At 37.8% G+C, this 27,475-nt stretch overlaps 2 protein-coding genes across 8 annotated transcripts in view; one reads left to right on the top strand and one right to left on the bottom strand.

The window, feature by feature from the left end:
* The window catches only part of C1H18orf63 (chromosome 1 C18orf63 homolog), a 353,440-nt gene that overhangs the window by 226,852 nt on the left and 99,113 nt on the right, over positions 1–27,475 (top strand). The window lies entirely within an intron of this gene.
* Positions 605–27,423, bottom strand: FBXO15 (F-box protein 15). The gene is made up of 10 exons (XM_074847807.1): positions 27,264–27,423; positions 24,195–24,314; positions 22,201–22,305; positions 17,714–17,956; positions 16,862–17,071; positions 15,102–15,231; positions 12,629–12,711; positions 11,244–11,389; positions 5,580–5,704; positions 605–2,077 (listed from the first exon to the last, which is right to left on the bottom strand). The coding sequence occupies exons 1-10, from the start codon at positions 27,404–27,406 to the stop codon at positions 1,808–1,810; spliced, it is 1,575 nt and encodes a 524-aa protein (XP_074703908.1). The 5' UTR covers positions 27,407–27,423; the 3' UTR covers positions 605–1,807.

The following is a 27,475-nucleotide window of genomic DNA, read 5'->3' on the forward strand; positions in this document are numbered from 1 at the left end:
CGTTCTGGGTTGTTTTTAAACCCTAAGGAGTTGTGCTTGGTTATGCATTTTGGGTTGTCATCAAACCCTAGGAAGTTGTTCTGTTCTCCTCTCACAGACATTCAAACCTGTAATTTATGGAGAGCTAGTTAACTGTGTTAATAATAGATTTTTAATTTTTGGTGGTTGGTTGTTTATTTGAGAGCCTCCATAACACAGGTCAGAGAACATACTTGCACACCTCAAAGAATCAATGCAGCCAGAATAATTTTACACCTTTGGTTACAGGTTCAGCAGTGAGTCCAAGGACTGAGAGGACTTTGGGACTGAGTTACGATTTCCTTGCTAAAGGTGGCACCACAGCATTAGTCTAACTTCAGGCAAAGAAAATCTTGACTGGACACTTATTCATGCATCATGAATTTCAGCATCTGTTCTGGCATTCATCACAACCAGTCCTCTTATTAAAACATTTATATTGTTTCAAGGGATCCCAGTCACCATCAGTAGTCTATAAGAAAGGAGACAGAATGCAGCTGATAGTGCTTGTCACACCGGCTAACCACCTGACACAGAAATGCGTCTGTTTCTTCATTAGGCAAGGTTATACAAGTCAAACTAGAACTGAATTAGCCTTAATTTTATTATCTTTGAAAGTTACATTAAGCAACAACCCTAACACTGCAGTATAGATCTCTTACTGTCTCTGTAGTATAGAGCACAAGTGCTTACATATAAACATTTCTTGCATGAACCAATTAATGTACTTAAATGAATAAAGAGTGAAATTATTTTTAAGGAAATCACTACCATTAATAGTCACAGAAGTCAACAACATAGTCATGCTTTTTTCTTAACCATACTGTGAAACGACACAAGTTTGCTGTGGTTTGTAACATACTATGTAGTGGGACACGGGAGTCCAAATATCATGTCTTTTTTTTTTTTTTATATAGGGAGTAGAAGATTTGGTCCTAAAATTACTTCAAGGAACCTGAAAGATCGGGCACAAACATTCAATTTTTATATGAATACTTACTGTTAGATAAATGGTATCAGATATGCATTGTTTCCAAAACAACTGAATGTTATGTACATTAAGAGCAGAGACCAGCTCAGCTGTGCTGATAATTAGGACATTTATTTATAGGCCAATACATGAGGCAAGTATCTAGGCTCAAATCAGACAGAAGGTTAAAACATGGGAAAACAGAGCAAACAGAAATTTAAAGAAATTTCCTAATAGATATTATATGTGATTTTCTTAACAAATGCCTTAACTGCCATATTGTTCAGATCTGTGACTTCCTGTCTACCTTTTAAATCCTCTACTAGGATTTAAGTGAAGTATTTTCTGAAAAATAAAGTATTTCTGCATTTAAACAAAAGCTGTCAAAACCTGATAACCCTCTAATGAATCTGAAGGGAACAGCACGCATGCTGTTTTACTACTAGGCGTAAAAGTCAATGTTCTCAAAAACAGTATAGTTTACATAAGGTAAGCATCTTCACAGTATGGCTCTCACAAGAAGTAATTCATCAACCATAGTAACAAGTATATATAAAGAAAAATATTCCTAAAAATAATTTCAATACCCCCAGTACCAGAAACAGACTAACCACGTGATGTTCAACAGAGAAGAAAAAAATTCATTTATATAAACACGTCTCTTCAATCTATCCAATACCAATTAAAAAATTATGCAATTGCACCTGTTACTGAAAAACTTGTAGGAACAGTCTTGCTCATTGCTATCAATTTTAAGCATTAAGAGTTTAGTGTGGTTTTTGCCTCTTTTTTTTAAAGCAAGGAAATTAGTGATCCAATTCAGTAACTCGTTCCATACCAGTCATTTACCTTTTTGGTGCTTATATATAGCACCAAATTGACTATAATATACTCCTTGGTTTCTTCCAACCATACCAAGTCAACAGAGACTTTACCCTCTGCATCTGCATAGTCTGTGGTATAGATAGGACCCATATAGTCATAAAGGCAGGATGCCTTGGAAGATGGTTCCATATGGACTGGGGCGCTGAAACACCAGAAGGGCTTTCCAGTTTCATCCAAGAGTGTAACATCCATCACACAGCAGTCCTACAAACACAAGCAGAAAATACTATTTCCCTATACCATGGCACAGTAAGTAGATCTGTCCCTGATTTTAGCATAAATATCAAGGGTTTAGAGAGCAATTTTTGGTATGAAAGCCAAAAACTCAAAATATAATTGGTTGTGCTCCACTGACTACTGAAAAGCAACAAATACTTATTTAGAGGTTTCCTACAGACATCAAAAACTGCTACAGAAGGTAGCACTGCCAATCTAAATCAGATCTTATTTCTTGAACATTTTTTAAGCCTTTAACATCTGTGTTTCTCAATTATTAGTTACCTTACCATTCAAATAATTATAAGTCTTTTCAATATGAGAAAGAAACCTAAGTTTAAACTCAGGTGCTAACTTGTGTGAATGCTGCAATGTTTGCAAAGATACTCAGAGACTACCCCCAAGGCAGTGTACACACACAACAATTAACCTCATATGCCAGCTGTAAATTAAAGGTATACTGCACTTTTTTGAAGGTCTGAAAGCTTCAGTTCCTAAAAAGTTAATATCTTTCTACCTTCCAAATAATTCTGCCTTTTAAAAATTCTTGAAAATAAATTCTTTACAACGCTACACAATTACATAATTTTATAACGCTAAAGCCAGGATGCCAATTCTTGGGCAATTGCAAAGTGATGCTTTCACATGTGCCTTAAAAGCATATGGGTTGTGTGTCATTGTTAATATCAGCTGTTACCTATGCTCATGAGTTCTGAATCACTAAATGAATCAGATTATCTTAATTATGCTGCATGTACGCATTACTTCCAGGAGTACCATATGCTTCAAAAGCATAAACAAACCAACATCACATATTCCTTGCCAAGAAATTAATTTGGAGTGCTTTATTTCACTGTACAACATAGTTGTGCTTCCACTGCTTCAACATTTCTTTCACTGTTACTGTACTTCAGTCAAACAATACAAAGCAGATGGCACAAACATAAGAAGCAATGCCATACATACAGTTCTCCTAAGGTTGTTACTGTACACTATGCTGAAAACACAAAATTCAAACCAAATCTGGTGATCATTTAATGACTTATACAAACTATAGATTTACTTGTAACAAGAAAGAATTACTATTTTCTGGTCTGATATCTTGCATATCAAAGGCCAATTATGAGAAGTAAAGCAGGGTGACCTTGAGTGCTGGGGTTTTTTTCTTCCCATGTATTTCCAACTATCTGTACCTCAGCAATTAATTTTTTATAAAAACACCCCAGAAGTGCCAAAAAAAGCTTGGGGTTTTGGTTTTTTTTTTTTTAGTGTTGAAGAAAATTCAAATAAATTCAAAGTAGTGGCGTGTTCTGCTGCTGTGGTTGATTTCATTTGGCCTTCACATGTTTTAAGAGTTTGAGACATTTATATTAAAACCCAAATTGAATTCTACCCACAGCTATGTGTTGACATGTGCAATTTCTCACCACAAAATAAGGGGTTTAGAAACAAATATTCAGTATAACTTATGCTGTAAAAGCACACAGGACAGAGCTAAACTGAAGACTACAGCCATAGCTCTGTTTCCTCTGACAGTTAATTTTCCAAATTTTTATGTGGTACTCATGATTATTTTCATGGAAGAAAAAATTCTGCCAAGCAGCTGTAAATCATATAGAATCATAGAATGTTTTGGGTTGAGAGGGACCTTTAAGAATCACCTAGTCCAATCCCCCCGCTGTGGACAAGGACATGTTCCACTAGATCAGGTTACTCAAAGCAGCACCCAACTTGGCCTCAAACATTTCCAATGACAGGGCATCATCCCCAGCTTCTCTGGGCAACCTGTTCCAGTGCCTCATCACCTCATCATAAAAAAAATTCCTCCTAATGTCCAATTTAAATCTACCCTCTTTACATTTAAAACCGTTGTCCCTTGCCGTGTCACTACAGGCCTTGGTAAAAAGTCTCCCTCAGCCTTTCTCATAAGTCTCCCTTATATATTGAACGGCCACAATAAGGTGGCCCCAGAGCCTTAATTTTCTGCTATTTGCCCAACACGGCAGCAAAATTTCCTACCTGCTATCATATGCTTTTCAAGCAAATGAAGCATATTCTGTAATTATGTGCCAAGATCCCCCTAACTTTGAGCACGCAAATAATTCTAAGAAAATTAATGGGTTACACATAAAAATAAACTAATTCAAGTCTAAAATTTTTCAGAAGCTTCAAAAAAGCACCTATTCTGCATCACGGTTCTCAATGAACATTCACAGCAATTAAAGAAAGATGGCAAACAATTGCTCCAAAAGCATTTTCTTGTTAGCTTGAATTCCTTCTAATTACCAACATGTAATAATTTTTTATTAAAACACATAGGGGAAGGATTTGTTGTTCTTTTGAAAACAAAGACCCAACTCAATAAACTTTAGTACAAACTGAGAAAAAAAATGCAAGTGAACTCGTCAGTATGCAAACAAGGAATTTGAAAAAAAAAAGTGCTATGAGCAATTAGAGAGGGAGGACTGAATGGAAACTGTGATACAAGCTCAACTGTAGCTGATGTTCCCAACAGATACTAGTAGATTTTAAGATAATTTTAAGATAAATTTTATATTCCTCATTGCATAGGAAAGCTGGCTGACACTATAAAACAAGTATGTAAATATCTATGAGCAAAATATTGTTACCAAACAGTATTTCATCGCACATTTATGCAGGATTAGCAGAAACGACAGTTTTACTCATTTTTACTTTTTTCAAAGTAAGTGTCAAATTTGAAATCAAGTGTTGAACCAGATCATTTTTCAGTAGTGCTTAGGTTACATATATCAGAATTTTTGGTATGTCTGACGTATTCATGCAGCTGAAGTACCTTTAAAAATATGTGCCTTCACCACTATTGCAAAATCTACAACTCTCAAACTTTCTTTAAAATCATTCTTCTAGAAATTTTATACAAGAGAACAAGTGAGAATTCCTCTAAAATACAGTTAATCCAGCTGACACATGTACATGACTCAAGAGCTAGGTGCTGACAGCATGAATGTGGACTGTAGTTTCTGCCTGTGTCTGTTGGCATTGTAACATTCTCCAACAGTTTCTAACCTTCATTGCACATATATGTTACAGCAGAACTGCAGAGTATTTTATATTTCCCCAGGGGTTCAAGACTTATTGCCTGAAAAGAAAGAAACAAAACCAAAAAAACCCCACAAAAGATACATCAGTGGTACATTTTTTGTCCAACATTTCAATCAGTACTGGTCAGTCACAGCATCTTTGCTGAGTGGAAAGCACTGGAGTCATCACACATGCATAATGGGTCTATCATGCAATCCAGACTGTAACAAAGAAAGGATAAAACTTTTTATCCTCAAAATTCACATCACTTATACAATATCTGAATCAACTTTTTTGAACTTTTTTTCTTCCAGTTACAGACACCTTCCACAATTAAAACTTTTTTTAATTAGCATATTTAGGATGCATAAACATAACTCTGTTTTAAGATAAGGATGTCCAGAAACAAAAAGTATTTCTGACTCACCTTTACATTGCCTTTAAACACATCTGTTTCCCAGGATAACCCAAGTGTCCCAGGAAGAGGCACGTGCTTTGTATGATCCTTTAAGCTTACAACTGTGAGCCTCAAATATCCATTTGCAATGTCACCTGAAAATATTGACAATATATAACATTATACCACTACAAATCAAACTAAGCCCAAGTACACTGTAAATGTTCTCTCTGCTTCTCTCCATGTCTAGTTTCCTTCCACTCACCAATAAGGAACCCTGACATACACGAACAGCTAGATATCAAGCACATTATAGAGAATTTAAGTCATTGTTCAGGGCTTTGATTCTGTGATCCACAGTAGAAGGAGCAGCTAAAAAAAAAATTTGGTATATTTGAGTATAAAAATCTGAATGCCACCTAAAGGGCTTACACAAGGATACAAGGAGTAACTTCTATGTTCAATATTTCAATTTCATGCCACCAGTGCCTTCATCACTGTCCACTCCCCAAAAGTCAAGCTCAACACATAACACATGAAATAAATGATGAGATACCTCCCCCTCTTTTTTTTTTTTTTTTTTTTTAAATGTCTCTGCTCTGTCTGGTAACTTAAATAACTCTATACAACAGGGTATAAAGATAACTGTCAGTCCACGCTGGAAAGGATATTGCATCATTTAAAATGACAAGCAGTATGCCTTGATTTGAATCGAGTCTTTAAATTATAGGTTTGTTCATTTTTTACATAGCTTTCCAAAGGCTCACTTCCATTTTTTGACAGAATTATTAATATTTCTTTAAGATTTTTTTAATTTTATTACTACACATAACCATATTTCTTTGGTATGTCTTCCTCTCCCCCAAGACGAGATCAACTTTTCAACTTCTTTTAATTGTTATTTTTTCCCCTGCTATCAGAGGAGGAAAGTTAACCAGGGAGTCCAACTGTCTAATTATAATTTGGGATACATCATAACAAAAAAGATCTGACTACAAAAAAAAAAAGCATCACACCATGACACAAGCAGATTTCTTCACAGGATATTCCTTAAATAAATTTCCTTGAACAAGAGATACTCTCTTAAAAGAACAAATGAAAGGACTAGAGACCTTAAAAAAAAAAAACCACACCACAGACCAAAAAAAAAAGAACATAACTAAGTATCCTAGCACTTGCAGGAGACAGATAGGAAGGGAGAGAAAGAATTCCCAGGAAAATACTGCTTGTCAGGATCCAGTGGCAGGCCCTGGATGGTAAGATGATAGCTGAAAGGGACTGTAGAGGTTTAAGATGCAAGTGGCAAAAGTGAAAAAAAGAGGGAAGTGTTTTGCCTGTGGTTATCCTTCAATCAAGCCCAAGTAGCAGCATGAGCCTGAATACAGAAGAAGCAACATCAGAAAGGCTGGCTTCAAGTTAAAAAGCTAAAGCCCGTGTGAAAGAGCAGCAAAAGCTTTTGCCTGGTGGCTGCTGAAGGCAGACAGCTGGAAGCAAAGCAACAGAGAGAGAGAGTCCACAGTTCACCACAGAAGCCAGAAACTTCTCTGAATTGGTACTGCAGGGCCAAGCAACTCCCAAGAGATGCCTGGCTGCAAACCAATGCTGGAAAGACATCACTCAAACAGGGAGTCCAAAGAATACTTACTCTGTGGAGGAAGCAGCAGCTCAACACGTGACAGAAGGCAGAAGCAGCGGGTTTTTCAGTACAGTCACTGTCTGGAATAGGAGTGTGAATACACTGACACCAAGATGATTATGCCCAGGAAATATTTTGTATGGTTGAAGAAAAATGCATCACTCCAGACAGTGATATCCACTGCCCTTGCAGTGAGGCCCCAGAGAACTCAGTGAGGAAAATGTAAGCAGAATTCACTTTCAAGATCCAGCTCAAAGTGCAAAAAAAGGCTACTATGTTGATACCTATTCAAATAGTTCTGTTTCAAACCTCAATAAATCAAAGCCAATGACAAGATTTCATTCAAGATAAAAATATTTTAGATAAATAGTCAAGCTTTACTAAGTGAATACTGAAAGCCCACATTTAAAGGTGAGCTTTTATACAAGAGACTTTAAACAAAATCAGTCAACAAGCATTTTTTCCAAAGGACTATTCAATTATCTGCAATTCAGACTTGAATGGAAGCAGCTATTCCTCTCACTCATTCAAAACAAATTAAAATTTTAATGGAATAAAAGCAGATTGAAAAAACCATACCGCTAATAAATTAATGAAGCCCAGGACATCACTGTTACTGCATGGCATTAATAACATGAACCAGCAGTTCATTCAACCATTGCTAGATGGTTATTCAAGTCTTTATAATTTTTTAAAATATAAAAGCTTCATTGCAGTCCTCATATCCAGAAGAAAGAAAAAGTATGCCTAGAAATTAGCAAGAAGCTGAAGTGCTAAAGTACTGAAATCTCCTCTTCCTCATCCCAGTCAGATGAGAAAAGGAAATTAAAGGGAAAAGCAATCTATGTTAAATATACCACAGGAAACAGAGGAAGCAAACTGCACAGGGATTTCTTCAGACTGATCTAGAATTCGTTTCATTGTCCCCTTATAATATCTACAGTGCAGAGTTTATGCAAGACACAGCAGCAAAGCAACCCTTTAATCAGTATAGGTTATAGGGAACAAATATTTCCAAATAAAAGTAATACCAATATAGAGAACATATATCATGTAGACAAATCTCAGGGGAAAGAAACAAATAGCCCAATAGTTCAAAGGCACTTATTTTAGCTAAAAGCCAAGTGAGTTTGTTTTGCTAACCAAGACTCTGTTGCAAGCTGTAATCTGATGGTGACTTTCACAGGGAAGGCTGTGCTTAACACTAATTCTGGTGGCAACAACCAGCTTTACCATGCTGAAATGGTCATTTAAACTTGCAAATCAGTCTTCAAGGTCAAGCAACACATTTCAAATATCTAATGTGTTATTTTACAAACAAACCTTAAAAGTTCTCCAAACACACAAAAATCACTGCTTTGCATTTCGCAAGTACAAAAACATCAACTTACACCAACAAGGAATAACACTGAAAAGCCAAAGCTTAGACCACCATATGGCTACAAAGCTATGATTAAAAAGTTGAAAACCTAGGTAAATATATTTCAAGAATGCTTATTAAAAAGCTAGATGTAGCTTTTAGCATAGCTTCTATCGAGTCATATGAAAAGCCTGTCACAGCTTCCTGAAAACAAGAAAAGTTTTCTAATACTTTCAACTCAATCTGAAAGTATGTAGCATATTCACCCTACAGTATCTGTCAACAAGACCATATTACCAATTCTGTTTAAATGGAAGCATAAAATAAAATGCTAAAAAAACAGCTAAAACAGTGGCAAAACAGCTAGTTATTGCAATGCAAGTATTAATACCAGGAAAAAAGATCTGAAGCCATATATACCCCATCTATTTGGTTCAATTAAGTGAGATACAACTTTTTTAAACCTAATGTTAAGAATTTTGCAGAAAGAATTGAAAATAGAGCAGCAAAATGAAGCACAGCTTAATGAACACTAACAAAAAGCAGACAAAAATAAAACTAAGTGTGAACAAATAAATCTGTTATTCTGCAGAATAACAAATGGGCACTCCCTGGTAACCCAGGAGTGTCTACAGCTTTCTAATGGAAGCAAGTAAGTAAAACCCCAGTATAATAGCTGACAACTGATCTGTGTCTCAGGTGGTGGAAACTGCCATTGGCATGTCACATCCATAATTTAAAATAAATCTAGATTGGGTAGAGAATTTTAAAAAATAGCAGGACTTCTCACTATGTCAGAGACCTCAATGCTTCAGAGCTCTCTCAGAGAAAAGGACAAAAAGCATCATTAGAATGAAGCCTAAAAACCAAGCACAAACCATCAGATACAACCAGCTTGGACAAGCCTACACTGCTGGCCACATTCAGAAACACCATGTTTACCAGAAAGAGCAAAGTGAACAACAAATTACCATAAAGATATGTGACAGCAGACAGCCATAAGATGCCTCACTGCATCATTTCTGAACAGAAATTATGGAGGAAATCAAGCATTTTCCAAAAGGAATTATTGTGCAAGTACGTAGAAGGGACTAGATGACAAATGAGCTTATTGCCTGCAGAACCATGACTTCAGCTGGTTGATGTGCTGTGAGAGCAGAATCTAGTGGCTGTCACACAGCTAAAGGACACAAAACAGAAGACAGTTCAGAAAACACTCGTGATCATAAAACATAACATCTAACAAAGTGAGATGGCATCACAGCTATAGCTCCTGGACATTTGCTACAATTTGCATAAACATCAACTTTAACAGAAGTAGCTTCTAAGCAGCAAAAAAGTGATACCAACCAAGAAAGCATGCCACATATTGCTTTCTCTTGTACAGCTGTATTGCTAGGGTAAAATTCTAATTTTAGAAAACAAAACATGACATTCACCTAAAAAAAAAAAAAAAACAACACACACAAAACCAAAAACCCAACCCTCTAGCCAATTTACAGAAGAATATTTTTTGATGAGGGTGTAAAGAGGACTCCTGTATTAAACACCACCTCAGGAGAGAGTTCTATTACTACATGGATAGAATTTCACTAGAGTTTTACCCTTATAAGTATTCCTTTGTTTCAAGCTTGGAGCTTTTTGGGAATCCAAAAACATGTATGTTTCAAATTCAAAGGCCTAGAACAGGTCACACTGTCCACAAGGCTACAGTCTAAATGACAGTTCTTGGAGTCATCAAATACAAATTTAAAAAAAAAAAAAAGTCATGAGAAATTTATTCTAACACTGTAAAAGCACTCAAGCCCGGTAACAGTGCCCTCTACTGTCTTCATCAAAACAGTATTTTCTGAAATCGACAGAAGGCTCATTAGTACTGTTACCAGGAAAATACTGGGGACCAATAATTAATTTACAGTGTTTCATATTACTTGCTTAATTTTAACACGTTAATCTGTTTCTGCTGACACAAAGAAGCCGTGTAGCTGTAGTCAGGATTGTGCTGAAGTTAAGTCAAAAGAGAGATCACCGCTATATTTTGCAAAACCCTAGTAGAATTACTAAATTGGGCTGTACGTGATAGCAAATCATGTCTCATTAAAAGAAATGCTAAGAACTGAAAAAAAGCAGCACAGTTAAAAACAATGACTGAAATTGTTTATTACACAAGGAAAGGATGTCAGAATAGGCAACCTTAAATTGACCTAAATAAAAGCTATAAATCTTAAAGTCCACAGTATCTTCTACAAATATATTTAAATATTTAATCTGTCAATGCACCTACAGTACACTTGAGAAGAATTCTACAGAAATAGGTCTCCAAAACATGTGAGGACAAACTCACTCTCCCTTATAGTATACAAGTAGAAGGAACATCAACCTGCACCAAAAGCTGTGACACAGCATTATTAACTCAGCACTGAACCAAACAAAAATATCCTGACAATCTGCAGAATTTATATCTCAGGCCTGACACTGTGTCAATGTAATAGCAGGCAGACTTCATATAGAGCAAACTTATGACACGGCACAACACACCATGCAGATATAAAGAAATCACATAGTGAACAAAAGGATAGCTTACTCTTAAAAATCCATTTCAGTTTCTCCCCTTAAAACAGAGATATTGGATATAAGAGGGAAAACATAACAGCAGGGATCATTTTAAAAACAGACATTACTGTTCCATCAACTCTACCTTTTCTGCAGAAGAGGCCCCTGAATGTTCCACACAGGTACGTGCAGCTTACACCATGCATATCAACATGTAGATTGTAGTCATGCAGTCCATACTCTGGGTCAACATCATCCAATACAGGTTTATTAGGTGGAAGCGCATATTGACTTTAAGAAAATAATAATAATAGAATTAAGCAAGGGGGAATTACTTAATAGAAAGAGATACAGTAAACAGCCCTATGCTGAGACTATCATCTTAGGAGAGGTTCTAAGAGGGGGAAAACATTATTAGAAGATACAACTTTTCTTCTTTATTAATGCTTTTGAAAAATCAAACTTCTCTAGTTCATCATACTTCTTTTAAGCTAATACAGCGTCTAATACTTCTAATCAGGTGTCCAGCCTAAGCTAAAGCAGAAAATATGGCAGTCAACTTTCAAAGATACATCTGTTAAACTCCAAAATATGGACTTGTTTACACACACACACACACAAAAAAAAAAAAAAAAAAAAGCGCATCAGCTTAACTACAAATCTAAAGGCCAACTAGCTACAGACTTCCCTGGAATAGAAGTTATTGAATAATTTTGTCTGTGCCTAACCTAAAAGAGAAACTACTGCACACAAATGACCAGAAGAGCTCAAATCCCAGAAGCAACTGAGCAGCTCCTACATAGGATCCTATTTGGTAGTAAGGGAGATGGTGTCAAGTCTTACCTCCTGTGTGAAAAGAGCCATCCTTAAGTTATAGCGAGCACAGAAGACTACCAGTAGATACAACAGTATCTGAGCAGAAAGCTGAGGGGGTGGGCTGGGGGGAAATAAATCCCCCAAATCATCCTTTAAAGCTAAAAACCTCCCTCTTTTTAAAGTTTACAGTGTATAAACAGGTATTATATCATACACTGCAATATACATAGATACACAAACACTTCATAGGAAATCCATCTTGTTTTTCGACAGGACTGAAAGATAAATGCAGCAACCTTAACAGTTTACTAGAATTTTTTTCTCCTCTCTTACACAGCTAAATATTGTTTTCCTACTTCCTAAAATGTCTCCCTCTTTTCTAGGTCTTTCAGATAGGAAGAAGGAATAAAAAGACTGCTTCTGAAAAGGGAGAAAGTATGGGCAGCGTATTTCTAACTTCCTCAATACAGCAAGTACTAGTACACTTATATGACCAAATCATCTCCTTAATAGCATAACGATGGCAACATTTTAGTATGAAAATACCTCTACAGCTTTGTATATAGTTACAGTAACTGTTGGTTATATTAAACAACAATAGTTAATTACTGCCGAAATATAAACCTCTTACCAGCAGCCAATTTTAACTGTAAAACTCAAAGCTTTATTCTAAAGATTATCTTTATTACCCACAAAGGAGAAACCAAAACTTACACAGTAGCAGAACCCAAAGTGCTTCTCTCAAGAAGTTGATGATAATGAAGATTCACCATAACAAAAGCAATTTCATTTTTCTCCTGAAAAGTTAATTAAAGTAGATGTATTTTCATCTGGAAATACTTTTTTTCACAAGGTTTTCCTGAGCATTAAAATTCATAGATAAATGCTGCTGCTTATTACTCTGCCAGTTACTGTAATAATGTTAGTAACGGCTTGCTTTAACACTTGGACTCCTATAACTGCTACCATCTTTTCACAAGAGTACAGAATTTATGTATTCTGATAAAAGATCACAGCATTTCTATATTATGGGGAAAGGGAGGGAAACTAGCTATGCCAGGGCAAAAATTACCAGCAGCAATGAATTGTACTTCTCCAGCTTCTACTTACCACTTTAAACCAGATAACTAAAAGGAGTAAAACAGGCCCTACTCCCAGATACTAAATACCTAAGCATCAAGCTTATTTTCATATGTAAGGAACTACTTGCCAAGAGGGCTAACATCAGCGAGGAATATAGAGTTATTCAGTAGAAATATTGAATTTCAAAGTAAAACCCCAGATGCCTTCACCAGATTATGTACTCCTGGGAAAATGGTAACACATACCTTCTACAGGCCTATATAGCTCAAAGAAAACTTCAGCACTCAATGTGAGAACTAAACAGAACCAGAGGTATCTATTTACTTCAAAAAACACAATGCTAGGATTTCAGCTCTTTTCTTAAAAAAAAAAAAAAATTGCACTTTTAAGTCCTACATTTTCAAACACCTAAGTCAATATCAAAACTATTCACTGCCAGCACTCTACCACTGTTCTGAAAAGTGGGCAACTATTTTCATACCTCTGGGTTACCAAACAGAAAATGATGTCGCCTACTCGAACTTTTTTTTTTTTTGGCTACTCCTGTACTTTTGTAGTGCAAAATTACAGCTATAAAAGATATAATAAGACAAATTTATCAATCACAGTTTCTCAGTCTTTCTCTCTCCAAATACTAGAAGGCCCACATAACCTGTCCTTGGTTGTCAAAACTACTAGCATCAACAATTTCCGTTACGCAGCTAAGCTATGTGTAAAAAACCAAGATGTGTGACATTTACAATTATGACACCCGTCTACAGTTAACTGCGTAATGGTACTCTGCCCACACAGAGAACAAGAACAGCTGTTCTGAAAAGTAAGCAGGAAAAATATACTGGAGTGAGGCACTCGATGCTTAACAACTTTGTGGAACTTAGTTATGATTGAACCATTTCCAGGTGCTGAAAGAGTTCTCTTTCCAAGCATGGGAAGAGGTAGTGTGCTAGTAAGACCATAGGGACAACAACACAGGGACACCAATCTACTAAGCTTCTGAAGATACAAAAGAAAAGGCTGTTTACTTATTGGAGCTTTTCGTAGATTGAGACATTCCATAATAAACTCATGCAGGTCAGCCAGTCTCACGTTTTCTAGAAAATGGACACCTTTACATAAGAGTGAAGCAAATATTCCTTCTGTGGTTTTAAACAGTTCTTCTGGTGATTGTGCACATTTGAGGTAGCAAGAGTTTCCAGCTGGAAATGAGACACATCTTAGAGCAACTGTTCACAGGCTTCCTGAAAGAAGTTCCTTGCCACTGCCAAGAAATACAAGACTACATCATTACCGTGGCTGGGGAAGGAAGAAAGGGCTGCCACCTCTGAATTCACTCCAACAGCAGAACACCTTCCAGCACCTAACCTTATGCAACTTCAGGCAGGCACCTAGGTCCCTGTGTATTCAGTGCAAAGACGGAGACCCCTTGAGAGTAGAAGTCTACTTCAGATGTTCTGCACTGCTCTCTAGAGACATTCATCTCTACACAGAGCCCACAGAGACTAACCCCTTAACTTAAACACCCAATACCAAGAATTGAATATCCCCAAAAGGGCACGATCTACAGCGTTCCTACTGCTAGAGCAGGACATGACTACCTGGTGGTGTAGATTAAAGGAAACAACTAGCAAATTTGCCTTGTGGGAATTCATCACTTTGAGCGATGGGGACAGGGCAAGGCATGAGTCAGGAGAAAAAGCACATCTCTCCTCAAACCATTCTATTTAAAATGTTTTTAGGATATCAGACTCTGGCATGTGAAGACTGCAAAATAAATACAGTTGAACACAGAAATAAGATCAGTACAGTATCTAATATACTCTGATACGTAACTGTTCTTTTAATTGGAGGTGGATTTTTTGAAAAGTACAGATACTTCTGTGACAGCTCTTTAGAATACAATAAATCATCAACTAGCTGTCCCTACCTGTATTTTCTTGTTGTTAGTTTAGACAATATCTTTCAAAATAAAAAAAAAAAAGGAATATGGGAAAAAAAAACCCAAACCAACCCAAAACCAAAAAAACTCCCAAAATCCCAAACTACAAGACAAAAGAATCTGTTTGTTCAAGTCATAATAAAGTATTGAAACAAAATGTTATCCTACCTTCCAAAGTCCTACTAAGAGTCCTGGATTCAGACTGAAGATCTGGACAAGCTTATCAGCACCAACTGCGACACTACTTTCAGTCAGGTTAGCAAGATGATACTCAGCAATTAAGGAACGTAGACGAGGTCTTTGAAAAGAACATACAGAACGTAGCAACAAGACTATGTCTCCTTATTTATGTAAAAATTTAGCGTAATTTCATTTTTAACTCTGAAGTCTGATCAACAGAACACGATGAAAACAGTTCTGAAAGTGCTCAGCATGCACAGCCACAAACTTTACTTCTGAACAACTACAGCATACTAGCTGGATCTCAACACCTAACAAGAAAAGAAACAAAAGCCACCATAGGATGGGCTAATAAACTACTTAAAGAAGAAAAACCTATATGCTTGCCCAATATTTCAAAATAGCCACAGAATTACTTTATAATTTGTTTTTAATACTGTGTTGGTACTAGGTGGAATCACTGAGCATTTGTCAGTATGAAGCAAGACAGAAAGCAGGTAAAAATTCCTCCTCCATAGAAGCAAAATTCCAACAAAAGGATCAAACTGTACATATAATAAATTAAAAGCTTCTGCTAGAAGAAGCTTTCCTTTTTTAGAAAATTATTTCTAGATTTTGCCTGTAATTAAAGAAATTTAGCTCTATAACACCCTTTGCCTAAAGTTCATACTTCACAGGTGTTCTTATTGGCTAATGGTGCATAAAAAAGAGCAGAAAGCAGTCTGCGTTACCTATTCAGAATGGAAAAATAACTCTTTCTAAAACTCTTCTCAGACTTAGGCTCTTATATATTCAAAACTGTTCCTAGGTTTCCCAATAGTATCACAGTAGTATCACCTACCACTACACACTACTAGGAAAAGAGCAACTGACAACAACTTCATCACATTACACTGAACTGTAAGATTTGGGGCAGGGATGGGACATCAACCCTTTCCATCTTTAAATCAGTCAGGCTGGTATAAGTACAGGGACTTTCCCAAAGTCCCTGCACTAGCTCCTTATAGTCTTAACATTCTGAGTAACATTCTGATATCTGTGGAATCATTACCTTCATGTATATTCACAAGCTGTAACAACTTATGATTCTGTGAAATAAATACCCTAACTGCCTGAAAGTTTTCTTTCACTATTTTCTACATATGAATCATCATCTCAGTAAAACAACTACATTTCCCACATAGTTTGTCTGCAAGACTTGTTTACCTGACTTTACACAAAAGGCTTCTCTTATTTTTTTTTTTAGGGAAATATTTTTCTTCTGCTTGAGGAACCATGTTTTTTGTAGGTGAACAATTCTCTCTTTTCAGAGCTCTGCTGCTAGGGGTTTTGTTTAAGAAGCATGTTAGTAACATAATTACCTGATTGTTGCCACATAAACACTGATGAACTGTTTCAACCTAAATGTCTCACATTAAATCCTCCTAGATTTACATGTTGTCTCATGCTCATTTGTACCTATGCCTTAGATTCAGCTTTCCAAAGTAGGATCTATCAGTCTTTATCCTGCATGCCGGTAGCTACATTAACCTATGAATTAATGTCATAGCTTGCTGGATTGTATCTATTTCTTGCTCTAAAGCTCTACCAGTGAAGAGAAGGACATAGACTTTGGAAGAAATGTTATAGAGAGGCTTTCTAAGAAAGAATTAACTTGTTAAGTCAAACCAAGGTCAGATAGCTCCCACAGACATGTAATCAACCAGTTACACCAAAAACCCCCTCAAAAATCCTATGTAAAAACTCACCCATTCTTGCTGGGAGCTCCACTTTGGTCAGAAAGCAATGGCATAACTCCATATAGTTTTAGGGTTGACAGGATGTCTAAGCATGGCAAATCTGTACTATACCAAATTATAGTAACAGAAGTGTCCTTAAATGATAGGTTTGCCTTCTCCATTACATGTTCCTTTCCATTTTTGTCCTTTAGAACAATTATCCAACTCAAGCCAGAGGCTCTGTTATTTAGGAATTGAGAAAGGAGAAAGGTGTTTCAAAGGAAAAAAAAAAAATTCTCAAAATGACAAAACTTAAACTATGCTTCCAACAAAATTTTTAAATTTCTACTAACTGCTACTTGCATTGCTCAGGCTGGGTCATTGTCCTGGTTTAACCAGGATAGGGTTAAGTTTCCCCAGCAGTGGGGGGAGCTCTAGCCGGGTTATTCAGATACCATGCTGACGTCACATCCTGGCAGGTCACATTTTCCTGGCGCGGGAGCGCGGTGCACTCGTGGTTTTGTACATCGTGCTTCAAACTGCTGTATTTGGTAGCTATTTTGCTCTGTTCATTGCTATCACTATTACTGTTATTGTTGTTGTTTGTTGTGTTGCTATTGCACTGTTGTATTAAACCTTTCCTTATTTCAGTCTTGGGGCTTTGTATTTCACTCCCTTTGTGGGGGAGGGGCAGCGGCCGCGTGGTCTCAGACCCCGCCAGGGGCTAAACCATCACAGTCATTTACAAGCTATCATCATATCTTCCCATTATTATATACATTTTATAGCTCTATTTCCATATCCCCCCAAGCATTTCCAAAGCCATTAATATTCTGTACATTGTTCTCAAGTAAACATCTTCTGTGACAAGACATTGCTTACTTCATAGCTTCTTTGTTTTTACATGGAAGACCTGTATAAGGATCTACAGGTTTAACAAGTCTCATTACTCTAGTTTTGACAGCAGCTATTTGTTTGAAGATGTATTCTTTCTTCCAGTACCCAGGCTTTCTATCACATAGAGCAGCACAGCCCAAGGAAACAGTTTCTGTCTGTTCAGATTTCATTGCCCAAATTGTCCTTTTTGGTTGAAAACACCTGGAATAGATTTTCAGCCAGATTCCACTGAAAATAAAAATAGAATAAGCCACATAAATTTCAAAAATAGTTAATTATTCTTACATGCATGTCTCAGCTACCACTGAGCATAATGTTAGCAGAAAAATATAAAGTCCTAGATTATTAGCAAACTGGGTTTGATCTCAGTCTAAGGTTATAGAACACCAGAAACTGTAGCCTCCTAAGTACTAGTCAAGAAAATGCAAAGGCACAGTTGTACATGTTACCCCATTTTGACTTTCCAACAGCTCACATGAGGTCAGTTTCCCTGATGTAAACATGAAGGCTCAGGAACCAAAAGATGCTAGATCTCAGCATTTCTCATGGGCTTACTAGGTTAGCTCAAAGAATACGGAATCTTTGAACACATTTCTTGTTCTGGATTATACATACCAAATGAGATCCACTTACAACTTTCTGCTCTACCACAGGGGGAAATAAAAAAAAGTTATTCAATTAATTCTTATAATTTGCCAGTAAGATTGATAAGCATCTCAACTACATATACAGAAATGTCTGACTAGTGCTCTAGAAAGTAGAATCATCAGATACTGGGAAATTTCCACTGTTTTACGCCTCTCAATAGCACACTGGAGTATGTGGTTTTTAAGATTTCTTCCTTCCCCTTATGCTGCTGCTTCCTTCACAGACACTCGCTGAAGCAGATTACAACAAAACAAACCAGCACGTTATCTGAGAGAAAGCTATCATAAGGAAAGAAAGAAAAGGTAAGTCTTGTCTGTCTTCCTGAAAGTATGGGATCCAGGATGAAGCTCAGAGACAGCATAGACATAGTCAGCAACTTAACCGAAAACTGATGAAGCTTAAGCAGTTTTGAAAATTCCATCCCAAAACAATGATACATCCTTCTCACACAAAATCAGCTAGTGGAAAAAGTATTTTAATATCTCTTACTCAACAAAGTCAATCTGGACCCCTTTCTCACACAGATTCAACTGAAAGTGGGGTGAAGGACAATTAGAATCACTTATGTTTGGTGGTGGCACCACTGTCTTGTCAATCCTTTCCACACCCTCTTTTGAAAAGCTCAGAGAAGAGATGTACTTTTGAAGAGATCAAACAAACATGCAAAAGAAATGATGGGTTCACCTCTTCCCTGTTAGGAAAAATATGAGGTCACATTTCCATCCCCCACACCCCAGTATCTCTAGGACAGTTCAGGGAATATTGAGTACAAGAAGTTACAAGAATTCAAACAACCTGTGAATAAAGGTTTCCAATAAGTTTTCTAATTTTAAAGTGCTAGCCACACAGTCTACATAACTGCACTAAAGAAAATTAATAGCAACAGAAACAAATCCTCAAGAGAAATTCTCTACCATTTATCAGCAAGATTACCTTTACCAGTCCTCACTTATCCCCAGGCAAAGTTACACTAACGTGCTTTGTAATACATTTTTCCCCTTCTTAAAGCATTCAAGGACTAGAATTCATCCCACACTGCCTCCTACCCATGAAAACCACCCTCACTTCATCAGCTGCTGAGAGTAAGTCCCCACATGCCGAGCACCAGGCTCTTTGTTATTGATGCAAACATACTCAAGAATTTTGTAAAATCCTTCCAGCCTGCTGCTCTGCAGATATATGCACAATCTCCCACTGCTATTTTTTTCAGTCAAAGCTTTTTAAAACACACAGACCCCTAAGTTTCTGTGACTGGAAAAGGGGGGTTCACAGTCAACATGAACTTCCAACTTTCCTTTCACCAAAATCTGGCAGGGGGGAGGGGGCTGGGGGGTGGGAACAGACATGACACAAAGAACAATCCCATAAATAGACCAGATGTTTAAGAAACTTGAATTTTGAGACCAGAAAAGACAACCCAGTTACCAGATAGTATAAAACATTTCTGATGGAGGGAGGAAATTCTTATTTATCTCCAAAGCAGCCAAGAATTGCAGGATGATGAAAACAGAGGACAGATGTCCTTGACACACCATCAGGGGAAACTGAGCTGTGTATCATCCAACTGGTCTTGTTCAGTCTAAAAAGTCCAGTGAGATGTCCTCCTATAACCCTCTTCTATTAACTAGAAACCTGTTCCCAAGACAGACATCCTTTCTTTCATGAGGAGAGATACTCAGCATCTGGCTGCATGATGCTGAGAAAGACAGGGCTTAGTAATGGGCATTTCCTGCATTTTGAAGGTACCGTCTCAGGCACTGTAAGCTGAATGAAGACAGACTTGCCACCAATACCTACCATCCTTCTCCTCACTCTGTTACCTATTGCTTCTTCCTCTCCCAAAACAGCATTGTGCAATCAAATGAGAAATCGTTTTAAGAAGTTCAAAGATTCAGTCAGAGCAGGGAGGCAGAGGAGAAAAAAAAGGGAACTTGGAATCACAAGTGTTTAGGGAAATATCACTGCCCCTTCATCCTCAACTTCTGAAGAATTCAGGGCAGACAAATGAAAAAGGCATCCAACAGGGAAGCATGAATTTGCCTCTTTCACAGCAGAGTATGTGCCACTTTTACCTCAAATTATTAGTTATAATATTCATCTCAAGGCCTCTTATTGGACATTGTTACAACAAGCCAAGCTAACTTCTTACTGCTAACTCAAATGCCAGAATCAGATATGTCACTCATCACTTGACCACAACGGCAAAAAAATCTGGGCAAGGCAAAAAGATCTTCCCCTGTGCTCTGGCTTCTCACTTCCGCTTATATGAGCACTTTCTGATGGTGATCAAAACCCTCAGGCTTTCAGACTGACCATCTATGTGAGCTCCCCACACAGCATGACAGGAAGGCTGGAATACCAGAAAGGGGGGTCAGAAACATCTCCTTGCCTTCAACAGTTACATTGAAGACATCAGTACCAAGGAACTGATAAAGCGCAGACATTATTTGAAGAGCCCAAAGACAAAGCACTGCATTAAGCAGCACAGATATATCATAATGAAAGACTAATGGTCCTGTTGCATCTCCAGGACAGCAGAAATATCCTCAAAAAGATACTCTCCCTAAAAACCAAGATCAGATTTGTCACACACATATGCAGGAACTTCCATTAGAACTTCTGTTAATTCACCACAAGATTCAGGGACTCAAGAAGGTCCATGGAAATCCAGCGGGAAGAAGTGACCAAGTGACCTGGTCCACTGAACCAGTCAGTCTCCTAGATAAGGGAAACTATCTCTTCCTTGAATTCCATTTGTGCACATACAGTAATCTCTGTCAAGATTAGAAAATGGAAACAGACATTGCTGAGATGGAGACAGACGAATCAGCTTCCCTTGAACAACCACAATGATTTTATCCTACCTTACTATCCCAAAGTAGAAAAGGCATATTAAGATATATCATTTGTGTCAACTATGCAATTTTTATCTACGTGCACCTGCTGACAGCCTCAAAAAATAAATCTGAATTATGGCCTTGCCTTTAAATTCATCAGTTCTAAAGGTGTCAGTGCCAATGTTAACCGATTCACTGTACAAGTTTTGGCGAATAACTGAGAAATGGATGAATACCAGATGCAGCAACCTCCTATAGAGGAAGACATTTTCTCACTTAAACAACAGTAATGCAGCAGAATCTTAGAAAAAAAAGGATACCCAGATGTCCTAGTTGTTGTGTACCAACCAGGATCTCTCCTCTTGATCCTTTCATAAAATTACCACGATACCAGTAGGAGTAATCTGTGAACTCTGTATAAGCAATCGCTTACAAAAAATGTGTCAGTATTTTTCATCCCTTTTGTTTTCATTTATAAGTCACCAAAATTTGACAGAAAGAACAACAGAAAAAATCCACCAGTGAATCACTTGACTAAATCAAATCCTCTGCAAAAACCTGACGAAAGAGCTAAATAAGTAGGACTTCAAAATTACGAAAGCTATGGCAATTCTACAAAGCTACTGGCTACACACCAGTAAGGATTGCCTGAATCAAAAAGCCTGTGCAGGTGCACACAGTGCACACAGATACAAACAAGTATATGCAAATTTTACAGCAAAATAAATGCTAATAGCAACATCTCAAAACACTGTATTTAGTTTTCGCCTCATAACTCCCATTAAACTTAACAGGGCTTTCAGAGCTAGAATTCCATAAAATACATTGTACTATGAGCTATGCAGTACATTTTCAGCAGAGTAATTGCCAGTAGGTACATGCATCACTGCTCTGGCATCAGTGAAACTAAATTAGAAAGACTCATAACTCAGGTAAACTCAACTGCTGCACGATTAAGATTAGCACTTAGGCTTCCCTCTTCCTTACTTGTCATAGGCCAGATGATAGAAGCGCTTATTCACACAACCAACAGACAACAGGGACACAGCATCCAAATAGGAAAATATCTTCATCAGCATTTCTGATGGCATGCTGGAAAACAACAAAAAGAGAAATACTGTTAGACTTGCCTGCAAATGGCAGAAACTACAATGGCAAAGAATTTTAATTCCAAACTAGAGCAAAACAAAAGAGATTAAAACTACCAACTTGTAAATACACAAATCAAAACTCACCTAAGAGTTAATTTGCATAGTTTGGGTTCTGATTTGTCTCTCCGATGTAAGACATCTGCTTAAACCAATTCAAGTGGCACAGCACAATTACATGAAAAGTTATGGGTTTGCATTTTCATTAAACTTTGTTAACTTTAACCCAGGTTGACATGAAACTACCTCATTCAGCTTCAGTTTCTCACTGCTTGTACCATGATTTTAACACCTAGTCCATAACCACCAGCATTTGCCAGCACTGCCTACACTCACTCCCCTCCTGACTGTGGTGTCAGGTCTCAGGATGCACCAGGACAATAACGTCCTAGTCAAGCAGTGAGATCACGCTCTACCACATCAAAATCTTCAAACCATGTGTGCTCATACAGTTTTCTTTCATTTATGTCAACAGAAATATGTGAACTTCAGAATAAAAGCTGAGTGGCATCTTGAGAACATGAATGTTTCTGTGCATCTGTAAGGCTGCCTGAAGTACAGGTGCCAGCCTAAATACAAGCACAACATAATCTGGACATGAGCCACCACGATTTTTGTATGAACAGACAGAAACCTCATAACTTTCAAGTAGTATCCAGTGACTGCACAGAATTTAAAAAAGGATGTATTTTATACTTTTTTTGGACTATGATAGTACGGTAACATCAAAATCGCCACTGAAAATGCAAGCTGCTGTGAAAGTCAACAGCTCAGCTGTGTCTCTTGCCGATTTACAACACTCTGTCATTTACAACACTTGCTGATTTATAATACTTTATTCCAGAAGCATATAGCTTTCAACCACAGAATGATAATAATGCCAATGCTCCAAGTTTTGTATTAGAACTCAGAATCTTAGTTGCCCTAACAGAGAGGCAACCGTGCCAAAACTTGGTTATTACATGAAATAACTCACAGCCTAAGCCCAAAGCAGTTAGTGCATTTACTCCAAAGAGAATTTAGAAATGATCCTTTAAAAAACTAAGAATTAGCTAAAACAATGTGCTTGATCTAGACTTCTCAACAGTAGTTTTTACAGCCATAATATTTTTTCTTTGAAGGAAGCTGATAGAAAGGAATTTTTTCTTTTTTCTCTTGTATTTCACACCAAACTAACAGCATAAGGGATTGAACTGGCCATTCAATGGAAAACAGAGAAATGACTACACAGGAAGCTACAAAATGTATAAAATAAAGAAAACGAATTAATCTTTCATGTAACATATTCTTAGATGTTTTTTGTAGAAATGTAACAGATTTTTTTTTAAAAAGCAACTCATGATTACACTGAAAGTGTCCTTTCAATGTCAAACAGGGAGGAAAACATTGCTGCAGCAAATATGCAGCAGCCACTTTATTCCTCCCACCTCACCCCACTCCACCATCCTAAGCCTCTCTATACAAAGCAAGAAGCATCAAGAGAAACACCAGAAGTTTAATTCCAAAGTGGCTTTTATTGAAGTAACACAGGGGCAGTTTTTATGCTCAAGGAACATCACAGCCCATGATTTGCAAAGGAGCTGCTGAAGGCTTTGTATGACTTGGAAAACCTACATACTTCTTATCAATGTAGAAAAGGAGGTGAGGGAAAACCATGCTTGAAAACTTTAGAAGGTCAACATAGGATCACAAAGTAGGCCAGGAAAGCAAATCTTTTCTTTCCAACTCAGAACATCTGACATAGAAATCTCCAAGGTATGAACATAGTAACTGCAAGCAGTCAAAAGGTGGCTTACAGTGTGCAGCCTTACTCCTAACTAAAGACATACTCACCTCTCAATGCAGAAACTAGGTTTTGGTTTTATGGAAGGCATCAAATACAGACTTTTAATTCCAGCATTTATAGTTTCAGAACATTCCCCAGGCCTGGCAGCAAAACTCCTTGACCTACTGCTAAAAAGGAAAAGCTGTTAGGAGTCCCATCATCACAGAATGAAGAAATATGCATACTGTGCACACCTAGACACCACATCTCAACTGACACGGGATTCAGGGAATATATCACATAGTAACTCATTATTATCAGTTCACAAATTTGAACAATTATCACCAAGTTAAAATACCTGAAATCAGGAAAATGCCAGATTTAAACTCACAGGTGTCTCTCCTACGAGTAATCTCTCACAATAGTCAGAAGGGAATAGTGCTGCACCACCAAATCAGTTTGAATCCAGTAGAGATCTATATAGCTGCACCACTGTGGCCACCAAAATCAAGCTCCAGATATCCCCCTGCAGTAAGTCAAACTCACTGATTAATCTTCTGTTTTGCAACATTACTCCAGAGACCTTTTTGAGCCATTCAACTTTGCTATTAAAAGATATGAAATAAAACAATGCCTTGAAGCTTTCTCAAAAACTGACAAGTCTCAAAAAGAACTCCCTTGACTATGCAACAGAATCATATTTGAAACAAATTTATAGTATCATTTCAGATTTTCCCCTGCTAAAATACTAGCAACTCTGCACGTAAGTTTTAGCTCACTAGGCAAGATGGGTATCGATGTTTTTATTGCTCATTAACACATAATGATTTGGACACAAATTACTTTCTCTTACTAGAAAAAGCAACTTTACAGAAATAAATTCTTACAATCCAACTGGCCACACATTTTTTCAAAGTTTTCTGATAGTAGAAACTTTAGAAGTTGTAATTACAAACACTATCATTAAAGCACATAGAAATAGTCAGATGGAGTTTCAGCCTTAATCAAATCTTTACACTCCATACCCACTGATGCCCCCAAGCAGGCAGAGCTTGCCATACACTCTACTAGTGATGGTTTGTATTGCCAGCTGACCTTCCAACACCTGGTTAATCCAACTATGGGTTTCTGAGCAACCAATCAATGTTGGGAAAAAAAAACCCTAATTTTAAAGTTCATAGGTACCACATGTGTTTAATGCACACTGTTTTCAATTTAAGATTGGTTTATGCTCAAAGAAAAAGAAGAAAAGAACAACTCTGCCCTACATTGTCAACTGTGCTATGTTAAAAAAAAAAAAAAACAAAATACGGACCTTAGGTTTTACTGGGAATTGTTGTAAGCATAACACAGACACATCCACATTTCAGCTTGAGTGCCAATCTCTGATAGACTAACAAAATTAACTACAAAAAAAGTAACTGTATATCAAATACACCCTGAAGATCAAGCAAATGTTTTATTCATGTATTGTTATCAGGAAGTACACTTAGATGATGAGATGAGGCTGTAACAAACTGCATTTTTCAAAAGCCATTAAAGGGATTTAGAGACACAAGTCATGTTCAACAGCAGCAGAACTACCACTTCTGTATCTTTCTGGGCAGCAGCACGTCCCAGGTTATTCTGCCCTGTATCTATGCTGAAAGCACAAATATACCTAGTTTAGGCATACCCTATGGTGACATGCCTACAAACTCCAGCTACAGGAATAATTCAGGTCAGGAGCTGGATCCTGGATTTTGCAATACACTTTACCTGGTTATAAACATGACCTGCATTGCCTGTACTCAGTCCTTCTTGCTCTCTTTTTAACCACTCCTTGCATCCCCTCTCTTCTTCACCCCAGGAAGGAATTTCTGAAGTAAGAGAAATGTTGCCTACATGCCTTGGAAACTTCATCATAATATCTACCACTTTTGTAAGCTTCATTTCAAAAAAGAAGTAATGAATGTTTGCATCTTCCAAAACAAAAATGTTCTCAAAGTATGAAGAAACAACAGCAAATCAATTGCATAAACTATTCTTCGAGTATCTTGTGTGCCAAGATTGAAATTAGTATTAACAAAATGCTTTTACACCACATTGACAAAGCTTGCCCACCCAAGTTAAAAAAAAATCCATGTCAGCTGGCTGTTACTCTCCCTCTTTAGAGACTTCTAGTAACAACTGAGATGCTCTTACATAGAGACCCAACCAACCTCAACTGCTATTTCATTAGCTTTCAACTTGTGGGACTGTTTGGTACCAGTATATTCACTTTCATACCCTGTAGTATTTGCAATACGACTACTGGTTTTTTGCTGGTCAGGGAACAAATCTATTTCAACAAGTATATAAAGTTGTAAGTAGTGACAAAAGGTGTCTCCTCCAAATGTCAGATAAACATTTGGGGATAAACAGAAATTACAGTAATGTTTTGACACCTGTTTTTTTCTCCTAACAATTCCAAAATCTTTTTAAAAGGTGGGTATTATCCATCCCATTTACAGGTTAAAAAAGCAGAGGGAATGAAACCCAAGGTTGTAGAAATGGGTTAGCAGTAGAACCTGCTTTCTCAACTTTGCTTCCAAGATTGGCGCTTTAAATTTTTGGAGGCTGAAACTGTTACTGTAAGAATCAAGCTAATCACACCTTCCTCAATTAAATCCTCCCCTTTGTTATAAAGGCCTAACTTCCCTGAACATACACACATTAACCACTAAGTTAACTAGTACTTTGTGGACAGCCTACTGCTTATTACACTACCTCCTCTAAGCTGAGGCACGTACCCAGGTTTAAGCCCCACTACCCAGAGGGAGAACGCTGTGTTAAACCTCGGCCTTCCCTACACCTGGCAATGTCTGGGTTTCCTATCACAAGACACCGCCCTCCACAGGGCCAGGGCGAGGAGAGGAGAGCACCACGGCCATGGGGGAGCAGGCCCCAACTGCGGCAAGTTTAAAGCTGTAAACCAAAACCGTGAAGGGGTTTCGCAGAGGAACGATGCGAGTTACGGGAAAACAACCAACCACCCCCCACGGAGGTGGTGAAGAGGGACGAGCTGGCAGCTACGGGGCGGCAGAGCCCTGCTCTGCTCCCCACTCACTCGACACTGCTCGGCGGCTTCTCCTCAGGCCGGGCTGGGAGAGCGTTACCTGGGCCCGGCGGTGACAGCAACGAGAGTAAAAGGCCGGGACGGCCCGGCCTCGGCGGCACCGGGGGAAGCTGCCGCCTGGGCTGCCAGCGCCACGCCACGCCCATACGGCCACCGCAAGGCCCTGCCGCGGCTCGTCGCCATAGCCAGCGCCGCCGCGGCTTCGCGCCGGGCGGGGGGGAGGAGGCGCCGCCACCGCCCCCCACGTGAGGC

Source organism: Strix aluco, chromosome 1 (genome assembly GCF_031877795.1).
Source record: "Strix aluco isolate bStrAlu1 chromosome 1, bStrAlu1.hap1, whole genome shotgun sequence".
Classification (NCBI taxonomy): Eukaryota; Metazoa; Chordata; class Aves; order Strigiformes; family Strigidae; genus Strix; species Strix aluco.